Genomic DNA, 12,329 nt, shown 5'->3' on the forward strand with positions numbered 1-12,329 from the left:
CCTAGCCCAGCTCTGTACAAGGGGGAAGCTTCAGTAGGTCTCTCACTCTGCCTCGGGCCAGGCAGGCTATGCCCTCCTGCACACAGACGGCACTGACTCGGCAGCGTTTCTGGTCCTGCCTGTCAACTGCTGGTCATAGTGTCCTTCCTGGCCCCAGCCCGTTCTCCCCGATCCTCCACTCCTCTCTTCTTCCCTCTTCTCTTCCTCTTCCTTCCCTTTTCCTTTCTTTCCTTTTGTTGTGCTGGTTTGACAAAAGTCTCACTATGTAGCCCTGGCTGCCTGGCCTGGAATTTGCTATGTAGACCAGGCTGGCCTTTAACCCACAGAGTTCTACCTGCCTTAGCCTCCTGGGTTATAGGATTAAAGGCATATGCCACCAAGCCTGGTTACCATTTTAAAAATAAAACAGGATCCCATGTAGCCCAGGATAGCCCTGGATTCACTTTGATTCTTGACACTCCTGTCTGCTCCACCACAACCCAGCACACCTTTTCATTACGTTCACAAAGCTACACCTTGGGCCTTGCCTTCCCCTGCACACTTGCTCAGCGGCAGGTCCTCCTACAAAGTTGGTATGTAATAAAAACAGACGGTTTGGGGCTCACGTGGTGGGAAAGGTTGTCTTCTCACTTAACCATCCCCAGAAAAACAGATCTTCATACAGTTCTCACTGTCTGTCCATCTGCTCAAAGCTGAAGCTCTCCGTGTGTTTCAGCCCCAGTCTCCATCTCTACTCAGCTCCTCCCAAATTACCGGTGGATGCACATCCCACAGGCAGACAGGCCTTGGTGACCAGCACATTACCTCTCTGGAACCATCAAGGCTTCCAGCTAAGCTGTATCATCACCAAGACCCCAGGGAAGTATTTAAGACGGCTGGATGTGCTGCACTTTGAACAGGAGTTTCTTCAGAACCCAGGAGCCGGGAGCGTACACACCCACCTGTTCGTCGGAAGCGTAAAGCACTTCCATTAGTCGCTGCACGAGGTCGTCGTTTTCCTGCCCATGTTCTTGGCACAGCAGCTCAATCTCTCTCAACTTCCCGAAGTAGAAATCCCTCTCCTTCTCCACACCCTCCAGGGCTAGCTTCAGTGAATGTACCTGCAGAAGGGTGGGTAGAGGAGAAAACCCCAAGCAGAGTAAGAAATATGTGACCAGCTATGTCTGTGTACGATGAAAATGATGATGGAGCCGGACCAGACAGAGAATGGAAGGACAAGTGTAAGAGAGAAGCAGCCGGCCTGGCCGCCAGTCTCAGGAGCATCAGGGTGTTCCATTCACCTGCATAGCTATACTGGGCTTAGACAAGCCTTTCCTCTCTTGGTAACAAGTGCCGGACCACATCTTGTTGCTGTGATCCGGGATGTTTGTCTCTCCCCACATGTCTTACATAGAAACCCTACAATGTGATGGATGGTATCACGGGGCAGGGCCTTTGGAAGTGAATGAGATTTGTGTATGAAAGACACTTAGGGATCCTTCTCAGCATGGGGAGACCTGAGGACTGGGGCTGGCTAGACAACTGATCAGCTGACATTTTTTTCTTTTTAAAATTATACTTATTCACTTTACATCTCACACACTGCCCTCCCCCCCCAACAGTGATCCCCTTCCACAATCCTTCCCCTAACCCTGCTCCCTTCCCCTCTGAGTGGGTGAGGAACCCCCTGGGTATCCCCTGACCCTGGCACATCAAGTCTGTGAGGCTAGGTCTCCCACTGAGGCCAGACAACTGATCTGCTGACATCTTGATATCAGACCGCACAGCCTCCAATGCTAAGAAAGAAAATTCTGTTGCTCACAAGACATCCAGCTTAGGGTATTTAGTTACAGCATCCCAAACAGACTCAAACACTCAGTCATAGTCCACTGAGAAGGAAGGTAAGAGAGTTATGTGTTTTTTAAATGACCTTTCTTTCTTCAGATCACTGGTATTAAAATCCACTCCTCAGATGCCGAGTCAGAGCAGACACAAGCTGTCATCGGGAGGGCAGATCTTGGTGCACACAGATGGGGCGGGGTGGAGCACCAGCTGTGCCCGTCTGCTTCCGTTTGTCCGGCTCTGGTTCTATGTTATCCCTGGAAGGGCAGGGTGGGTCTAGGGACCTTCTGGGGTTGTCGAGTCTCTAACTTCTAGGTCAGTGCAAGCTCTGGGCCAACAACAAAGACAGGACCACTTTCGGGTGGTGTCAGTCCTGAAGAAGGCTGGGGTGGTGGGGCAGGGTGGCTGTTGACTTTAAATCTTAGGATGCAGCTCTCTGACAGCCACACACAGGTCCAAACTCTGCCCTGTTCCTCGTCCCCGAGGACCTCCTCTTTTGTAATACTTTGTTACATTTGTGTAGAGCAAAAATTCTAAGAGGTGGGTCCTGACCCCACACTGGCTTGTGTAACTGAATGTGTGGGTGGAAGGGGGGCATACAAAAAATATCTGGCAGTAGTAAAAGTCTATGGTGTTCAACAATTAAAATTTATCAGAAATCCAATGCACAATGGATGTGAGGTGTTTCGGGCAAAGCTCTCCTGTGCCTCACCAAACACCTTCACTGAAGCTTTGGCTCTGAACTTTGACACTCCACACTGAGCGCGCTGTCATGCCACACATTGAGACCCTCAACTCAGTCATGGATGGTAGTACTTTCACTGCGCACACTGTTCTGACAGAAACATGATGCTCTAATTACAGAAAACGAACACTATCACTCCTTAGCAAGTTAGTTTGCCTGTGTGGTGCTGTTAGAGGCATAGCACCAGCTACTTAGTGCACAAATTTGCTTGCTTTTGCTTTTGAGTCAGAGTCCTGTCTGGCCTGGAACCCGCCGAGATTCACCTGTTTTTTGAGTCCTAAGATTAAAAGTGTGTGCCACCATGCTAACTCCAAAGGACTATCTTAAAGTAAAGTTCTTTATGATTTATTATGAGTTAATTTGCTTTGTGTACCCTTTTATGATCCTATAAATCTAGGGTCACAGGGAATTTCTGGGAAAAGAGGCTGGGGGTGCTGAAGAAGGCCTGGCGCCGCAGACACTGGGCAAGAGATGAAGTCTCATGGTTTTTCCACTTTTGAGGTACAAAATCTAAATCTCCTGTGTGTGTGTGTGTGTGTGTTGTGTGTGTTAATATGGCCTCTGGTACATGATCCCTGCAATTACTGACATTCAAACACATGCTGGTCCATCAGCCATTCATTCCCCTGCATCTGACAAACAGATCTATGTCGGGATCTACGTAGACCTCACAGATGCCCTCATCTAGCTACTTTTGAAGGTGAGTTTTCATTTTTTTTTTTCAATTCCTGAATTTTCATTCTTTCAAGACTACACATTTGCAAAAATACAAGATAACAGCTTGCACTTCAGAGAGAAGAAAACTGCCCTAATTCTAGACCCTGTGTCTGAACTTAGCTGTAGAATCCCTTGCAGCCCTGCACTGAGTCAGGCAGAGGGATCACAGTGTGCAGCTCCCCCAAACCAAGCAGAGGCATTACACTAGCTCCTTTCCACAGATACAACTTAAGGGGGGATTATCACGACCTGCGGTTCGGGGACAGGGGGGCATCATGACACAGGTGACATAGCAGAGGACATGGTTTGTGACATCAGAAGCAGTAGGTGCTGGCCAGGCGGTAGTGACCCAGACCAGAGGTGGGGTTGGGCTAGACCCTTCAAGGCGGAACACATTCAGCACCCTGCTTCGTCCAGCTAGGCCTCAGCTCCTAGTTTCCACAACCTCCCTCACTGCACAGGCAGCTGGGAACCAAGTGTTAAACCACGGCATGGGTGGTATTTCCATTCATCACAGAAGACACACGGTTAACCCCCAAAACCCAGGCTCAGCCTCTGGACTGTGGTTTACACAGCATACTGTGGCTTTTGTGGAGGTACTCAGTCTGAGCTGGCTAGACTGGTTTTACTGATGGATTAGAGAAGGGTACAGATCTGTCAACAGCCCCCTGAACACTGACAGCAGCTGGGCATGATGGTGCACACCGGTAATTCTAGTACTCAAGAGACTGAGGCAGGAGAATTGATGTGATCAGTTTGGGCAACAAAGCAATAAACAAACAACAAACAAACAAACAAATAAATACTCTTGCCAGTAGCTATTTTAAATGATCAGAGACCAGGTGGCAAATTCAATTCCGTTTGAATGGTGCCATTAGAGACAAATGCCATCCTGTCTCCTCACAGGTCACAGCAGATGGGTAGGTGACGGAGGCTGAGACAAGCCAAGTTCAAAGATCCCATAAGGGAAGTTTCCTTTCACAGCTTTCCGAACTCCTTCCCGGCATGTCACAGATTAAGTCCTCCCAGAGGCACCGGGACAGCAGTGACTCTGATCCACTTCCTGCTGGCTAACTCACTGACCAGAAAGAGTTCCTAATCTTTTGTGTTTACACCTCTTCCTCCCTCGAGCTGGTTCACGGCTATCGCTGGAACTGTGCAGCGCAGTGCAGTGTGCTTTCGTAGTATATCAAGGGGGACTGCCTGAGTAAGGAACAGAGCCAAGCAAATGAAAATTCCTTAAGTTTATGGCAGTTGTCGCTTTCTCTATTACCACCATAAGTCACGGTCCTGCCTCTGCATTTCCACTTGGCTTTTCCTTCTCCCTGTGTTCTCAGTTCCCACACTGGGGCACTTGTGGGGCCACCCATTAGCCGCAGGACCTTCCTCCTGGAGGCTCCAGAGGGAGACATCCGGCGACTCAGGTCACCAGGACAATGAGCTTGGCTGGAGAACCTAGTATCTGTGCGGCTGAGGCTGTGCTCGCCTGTCCTCTGAAGGACAAGTGTAGGTAGATGTATATGACCTTGTCAACATCAAGTGGTTGTTGGACAGGAAGCGGAGCGAGGCCTCTCAGGAGTACCTGGGAAGGACAACAGGTAGACTATTCCCCTTTCCTGTTCCTTCTGTCCTCTCTTGAGTGGTCCTAAGAATTGACAAGGCCTTTGGAAACAGACCTTGTGTATATGATTTGAGAGTTTATGAAGCTTAGAGCCAGCTGCAAGGAGAAGTGCCTGACTGGCAGGCCGCAAGGCACAACCAAGGGAATGGAGGTTTCCACGTGTCAGAATTTGGGCCACTGGGTTGGAAACTATGGTGGATGGAGGGGAGGGAGTGGGGGATGGCGACTGGAAGCCTGAGTTTCTAATGATTGCAGAAAAATTCCAGTTGCTTTGGGAAGGGGCACAGATCTGGAGTATGATGAACTCAGGCTTGTGATTCTCACAAGGTCCACTCAGACTTGTATGTCGTCTTAATCTTGTGGCCTGAGGCTCATTCCTGCTTGCTTGCTTCCCTCCTCCTCCTCCTTTCCTCCTCCTCCTCTTCCTCCTCCTTCTCCTCCTCCTCCTCTTTTTCTTCTTTTCTTTTCTCCTCTTCTCCTTCTCCTCCTCCTCCTCCTCCTCCTCCTCCTCCTCCTCCTCCTCCTCCTCTCTTTTCTTCTTCTTTTCTCCTCTTCTCCTCCTCTCCTCCTCCTCCTCCTCCTCCTCCTCCTCCTCCTCCTCCTCCTCCTCCTCCTCTCCTCCTCCTTCTTTTTATCTGAGCAGAAGTCATTTCTGAAAACCCTCTGGCTCCAGCAGGAGACGAGCAGGTAACAGAACATTCCACAGTTACCTGATCAGAGTCCAAAGGTGACTTAAGGTTTTACCTCAAGTGCTAATATGATCAACTTGCAGCACCTTTGTTAGGCAGCTGTCTGCCTCTGTGACAAATTCCTGACTGAAAACATACTTTTCAGACTCCTGCCTTACCAAGCAGAAGATTCATTACTAGGCTAGTAGTGAGGGGGTGGGGGTGGGGGTGGGGGTGGGGGGAGGTGGGGGGTGGGGGTGGGGGTTGGGGGGGGAGATAGCCTAAGACTCTGCAGTCACGGGGCCCTGGTGCAGGAAGCGGATGGCTTCTACAATGGGCACAGCACCACCCAGTGTTTCATTATTCTTAAACGGTATAAAAAAAATTAGGCATTACAAGTTAAAAAAACATACCTACGCCTCTGGATCAAACCCAGGGCCTCTTGCTTGCCAGATCTGTGTTCTACCGTAAAGCCACACCTACTCCCATACCTAAGGTCTCTAGTTGGAAATGTTGGTTGGTATAGCTAGGTTTACCATAATCATAAGGGGTTATTAGACCAGAGGAAATGTCTACTTAATACACAGCCGTCGTTCAGGGCTCCCGGGCACCCTATTCCTGCCACTGTAGAGGACTGGTGTTGTATTTAATTTTAGTACTAGGCTCTGGTGTGTCACTGCTGTCAGTAGCTTTAAATGAGGGAATGGCGTCACCCATTTTGCTATTATTATACCACGGCATGGTCTCCGTCACATAAAACAGGCTCAACCACTAGCTGCTGAAAGAAAGGAAGGGATGTGGAGGGAGCCAACCGAACTCTAAGGCAGCCATAACACTTTTTAGACTGGCCAGGAGTGGGCAGGCTAGGCCTGGAGTTCAGGATGGGCCCTGAGGGACAGGGAGCTGGGAGGGTGGCCTCATTAGGCCGTGTCACCCTCCACATCCTCATGCTTGGCGTCAAGCTTTGTGACTAACACTGCCGTCACTCCTTACCCAGGCCTGTGGGCGTGACCTCCTCACCCCTCACACACAGCACTGGTCTCAGAGACAAGGGTGCAAGGGTGGAGGGATGAGTTACCTGCTCGTTGAGCTGTATGACTTGTGTTTCTAAATCTTTGTCAGATCTGGATGCTGAGCCACTGGATGAAGCCCTTTTGGCAGACGAGGGGGCGAGAAGGTGTGGATCCCGGCTTAGCTGCGGGACTTGACTTAGCCGCACCTAGAAGCAAGCAGAATATATTATGAATACAGCCAGCATTAAAGAAGATTTTCAGATACAGTGCAAATGCATGATAGAAATGAGCTTCCTAAAAACCACAAGCAATGTGCCAACCCCTCCAATACAGTCAGAGCCATCAGCTTCAGCAAAAGCCACAGTGTCCTGGGGCAGCAGTGCACTGCGCCTGGAGAGCAGCTGCTCCAGTGAGCAGGTTAACCCTTTCCCTCCAGGCCTCAGAGCACAGCTACAGTGAAGCTGAGTCAGAGGAAAGACTTTGGGTGCTGTGGAGATGGCTCAGTGAGTCAATCCTTATTGTCTAAGCCTGAGGAGCTGAGTTCAAACCCCAAGAACCTCTCTGAAGCCAGATGTGATAGCCCAGGGCTCCTACTGTAAGATAGGAGGTAGAGACAGGCTCATTCTGTGACAAACATTTAGGACCCTCTCAAGCAAGAGAGAATTTGAGGACCAACACCCTAAGTTATTCCATCCTCCATCTATGGTGCATGCATGTGCCCCACACATGACCACGTAAATCACATATTGCATACACACGAATGATTAAAAGTAAATGACAGGAAACGTTCTTTAGTCATCACAAATTATTATTCTCTGAGAAAGGCCCCATGACATGGTTCATACTTAAAAGAGACGCTGTACACAGGTAATTGCTTTCTCTTTTAGTAAACTCCGTCCGTAGCTTCAGTAATGGAAGGACAGGGATGGCGACATCTACATGGTAATGAGCACCTGAGGTCCACTCTTGGTTTCTCAATGTCATTCTTCAACAAAAGGACGTCTTGCAAAGCTGCTGATGGTGCAGAACCAGAGAGGACAGCTTATGGCAAGACACGAAGATGCTCAGGGCAAGGGGCATACGGAGCAGCTTGGAGGGGCAGCCTACCTAGCATGAGGAATGATGGCTGTAAGTTATGAAATGCCTTGGAACACGAAGTCTCTCAGGCCATGAGGAGGGGAGGGAGAGAGGGGCGTGACCAACAGGGAAAGCCGAGAAATGCTAGAATACAGATATGTGGTACCGAGTAGAGAGTAACTCCAGAGCTGTTACTTAACGGGAGCCTTAGATGGGAGACAGGACATGTAAAGGGAGAGGGCCTTCATAGCAGGAAGCCTACCAAGTTCCTAATAATGCCACACTGTTACTTCAGGTAAGCCTTCACCCCCTGGACACTCAACCCACAGTGGACTTACTGTCTAGAACACAGCGCAGCCATAGGAATGGCTTCTGGAGCCCAAAGAAGCACCTAGGTATATACAAAGAGGTGGTGTTGCTTCAGAGTAAGAAGCGGGCCTCTCCTGGGATGCACCCCTCATCCCTTTGCTGTTGTACTGACATAGTTCCAGCCAGGCAACAGTCCTCTCCTGTCCACATGATCTCCTGTGTGTTCCCTCTGCCCAGTCAGAATTTCCACCGCAATCTCTCATCCTCTCCCCTTCTAGAATGTTCTTAGAGGGCAAAGAACATGTCTTACTCATGTCAGCAACCCCGGTGCCTTGTAAAATGTTAGGCTAAATACATTTTGGTAAAGGAACAACTTAGATAAATAGATAAATAGGCAATTAAAACTTGGTTTGTGGTTTCCAACTTCAGTTTCCAATCTTTCTGACAGAGGCAAGGGATTATAAAGGCAGGCATGTAGCAACAGCTGCAAGTTTCAACCAACACCCTAATTACACTGTAGCCAACAGAAAAGCTGTTAAAATTTATATGCTGTCTCTTCAGGTGCCTGGAGTCACTGGTTATAGGTGGGAGTCATCCACACCTCTGGGAAGTCTTAACAATGTCATAGCCTTTAAAAAACATGCCCTTTTGTTATATCAGGAAGAAAGGAATCTTCTTTAAAAGCACAGGGCAAGGGCCACCGGACTTGAGATGGTTAGATGTGAGTGACTTAAGTCAGTGTGCACTCTGAAAAGGGTGATTAGTGGGCCCAGAGACCGCACTGTGTACAGAGTGGACTGGGGGCACCAGGAACTGTGGTTTGCTTAGAATGGAGAAACTGCTGTAAGAAACTTTCTCTCACACAGAATTCCAGAACCTGACTTCTCAGTTCTGCTGCACGGCTCCTTCGGCTGTAGAACAGACTATGGAGGAGCAGGCAGGGAAGACCACTTTGGCAATGATAAGGCCCTTTCAGAGTTTAATAGCTAGGAGGTTCTAATGAAAAGGTACAGAAAGAAATGCTTCTTATCTAAAACCCTGTAAGTGTCTGCCACAGCCATGCACAAGAACTGCTAAAATGATAAAGATGCAGCCTCTCTGGAGTAACAGTCACCCAAGATTGCCCCAGCATGGTACCCTCTTGGCCTTCTTGGGAACAGGCCAGTGATCTGGGATGTTGTGCCTGTCACGCTGGGGCTCTATCTCCTCTGCATGTAACACCCCTCCCCATCTCACATCTGATCTATCTCCTTTGAGTAACTAGGACTTCCATCTTTCCTTCAGTTCTCAGCTTGTGCTGTCTCATCCCCTGGAGGGCACAGTGCCTTTTCCTCAGAGGCTGTACCAACTGTAGCATTGTGGTGACACCTGAGTGCCTCATCTTGAACTAGACCACCATACTGGAACTGCATCTGTTTGGTTTGCCACTGATAAGTACAGCAAGTACAGTGCCTGACCTGGATGTCTTCTGTGCACCGCCAGATGTTGTTGAACACCCAAGCAGAGGCAGTGAATCAGCAATGACACCCAGGAAGCTTTGAAGTACTGATGCCAATGTCAAAGTCACTGACTGGAAGAGCCAACTAGAAAGAAACCATTTGGATGTCAGCCTCCCAGCTGGGTCCTTCCTGTGTTTTCTTTCCAGGCCCCCTTTTAAGTTACGATGTGGGGTTCCTTTCCATGTGCAATCTGGCCAGTCCACCGACGAAGTGAGTGCAGTCAGCTGATGCCTGGGTTAGGAGCCAGGTTTGGTGTGGGGCTGTCCATATTTCTGTCACTGGCCTCTGCTCACAGAAAGGCCTTCCTAAGAGAATGCATATATACTTATCACTCTAGGCAGGTCTCCCAAAGTAAGTCATCAAAAGATGTGGCCAGTGACAGTGACTAAGCTCAGAGTACCAGGAAGTCATGGCCTCACACTCTGACATCAGTTCCACGAGAAAAGAACAGGGAAGTGGGAAGAAGTTGTTAAACATTGTCCATGCAGAGCTACCACTAACTGTGACTCCAGGGTACTGTCGAATGAAATCTGAAACAAACTGAATGGTTAGCTGCAGAGGAGAAGGACCATCGAAAGGGAACGGAGGCTGGGTGACATGTTTTACATGGCTCATGGGAGAGGTCAGAGCTGGCAGCCATGAACCTCTCTGTGGCTCTGGTTCTCCGAGCCCATGGGCTCAGCCTTAACATAGCACTGGTTTCTTGGATCCTGTAGAGGTCAGCTGGGACCCAGAAACCAGGTCTTTCACACTGGTCTATATCAGTAGAGATGAGAAAGAGGAAGGCAAGAGAATCAGAGTTGGAGTTGTCAGCTGCTCCACCCCCCACTTACATATTCTCTGTCACACTCATTCACACACTTATTCATATATTTATTTACACACACATACATACTATCTCTCTCACTCTCTCTTTTTTTTCTTTAATAAAATGTAGTTTTATTTTTATGCTACTCTGTTGTTACATAGGGCATAACATTTTCACAAGGCTTTTTTGGGACTACAGTCAATGATTAGCAAACACACAATATAGTGGTCCAACTCTCTAAAGAGCAATCACTGGACAAACCGGATACCCTCGCACATGTGCACAAATCTGCATGGAAAAGTACTACAGTTTAGACTTGGACTTGTGTACTTTATTTCTCCTTTCTAGTGTATTAAGAAAGGACATGCATTTTTATTTGCCCAAAGCAATGCTTGTATTCTGGCAGCAACATGCTACTTCTATCACAAGGTAAAGTGAATACCAGAGCTACGAGGGCAGGAGGCGTGAGTGAATTTTTATTGGGAAGGAAGTTGTCAACTTAAACAGCAGCAAATGAAGAATGCATAAGGAAACTCCTGTGTTGTCACAGACAGATGCAACCTCCAGAATATGTGACAAGGAGACATTTCAATCTGTGACCCAAGCCCAGATGCATTAAGCTCTTTCCCATTCAATCTAACACTTCTGGATTCCTACTAAAAAGGAATTTGTAATAAGAGCATGGAAAAGTTGCTTCTGAAAGGAAACCCCCAAAAAGGTTCAGAAAAGGAATGTAGAAATCAAGAGGTTATTATTATAATTACTTAAATTGTAATGCACTACATTCCTGTATCTTCATAGTAATATGAAACACAGCCACTTGCAGAACTGGTTCAGATTACTTAAATACCAAATGTGCTGTTAGTCCTCTACACAAGTGTCTGGAAGTTACTCGTGTTTATATGAAATGAAGCTACTGATACTTTTCTACAGCAGTAACTGCACACCAGGAAGGTGGAGACAACACAAACCAAGGGATGGAGTTTTCCCAAAGCTGCAGTGTGAAAAGACTATAAACAACTGATCCCATACACATGAGTGGGCTTCCTTGCTAGAGGAAATCCAAGTAGAATAAGGAATGGAGATGTAAAAGGTTTCTTGAGGGGAAGGAGGCTGGTGCCCTGGATGCCTTTAGTTCTTGGCCTCCTCCGCTGCATCACATTCTTCTCCTGCACTGTCTGATGTCCATAATGTTAAGTTGTCTCTAAGCAACTGCATGATGAGGGTGCTGTCTTTGTAGGAGTCTTCGTTCAGTGTATCAAGCTCTGTAATGGCCTCATCAAAAGCCATTGTGCAGTGTGCAGGCAAGCTCTGGATTATTAAGGATCTCATAGTAAAATACAGAAAAGTTAAGAGCCAGCCCCAGGTGGATTGGCTATGTAGGTTGCATCTCTTTCTTGCTTATATCAAAGGCCTCTTGGTAGGCTCCTTGGGAATTTTCTATCGTTTGTTTTCGGTCATCACCACAAGCTACTTCAGCAAGATACCGGAAATAATCTCCCTTCATTTTCAGATAGAAGACCTTACTCTCTGGATTAGCTGCATTGACTATTAAATACTTATCCAACAATTCCTCACTTACAAACCTCTAACAGTGGACACCATCCTCATTTACAGATGAAGAAACACTGATCTGTCAGGGCCCAAACAGGGCAAGAAGGAGCAGTGACTTAAAAGCTGCTGCCGGGCAGTGGTGGCGCACGCCTTTCTCTCACTCTCACACACACTCATCACACACTTTTTCACACATACAAGTTCTTTCTCTCACACTCACAGACACACATACTCTCTCTCACTCCACACACTCATTTATACTCATTCTGTCTCCTTCTCTCTCTTACACACACACACACACACACACACACACACAACACACACACACACACCACACACACACAGCTCCCACATGGAGGACATGGAATGGAGCACACATTTGAAAAACCCAGTAATGGATCAAGAAGACTTTGCATTTGATATTTCAAATGAAAGAGGTTTTGCAATTCTGATTAGATTGGAGAGAAGCAGATAGAGAGAAATCAATGACAAATGAG

The 12,329-nt window shown here is 47.8% G+C and overlaps 1 protein-coding gene across 1 annotated transcript in view; it reads right to left on the minus strand.

Annotated features, from left to right (window-relative positions):
* Nucleotides 1-12,329, minus strand: part of Mapre2 (microtubule associated protein RP/EB family member 2) — a 93,540-nt gene that overhangs the window by 9,423 nt on the left and 71,788 nt on the right. The window contains 3 exon segments of the mRNA XM_034518018.2: nucleotides 942-1,100; nucleotides 6,651-6,740; nucleotides 6,742-6,791. Of these exon segments, the coding sequence (XP_034373909.1) occupies nucleotides 942-1,100; nucleotides 6,651-6,740; nucleotides 6,742-6,791 (299 nt within the window).

The sequence above is a fragment of the Arvicanthis niloticus genome, chromosome 14, assembly GCF_011762505.2.
Source record: "Arvicanthis niloticus isolate mArvNil1 chromosome 14, mArvNil1.pat.X, whole genome shotgun sequence".
In the NCBI taxonomy this organism is placed as follows: Eukaryota; Metazoa; Chordata; class Mammalia; order Rodentia; family Muridae; genus Arvicanthis; species Arvicanthis niloticus.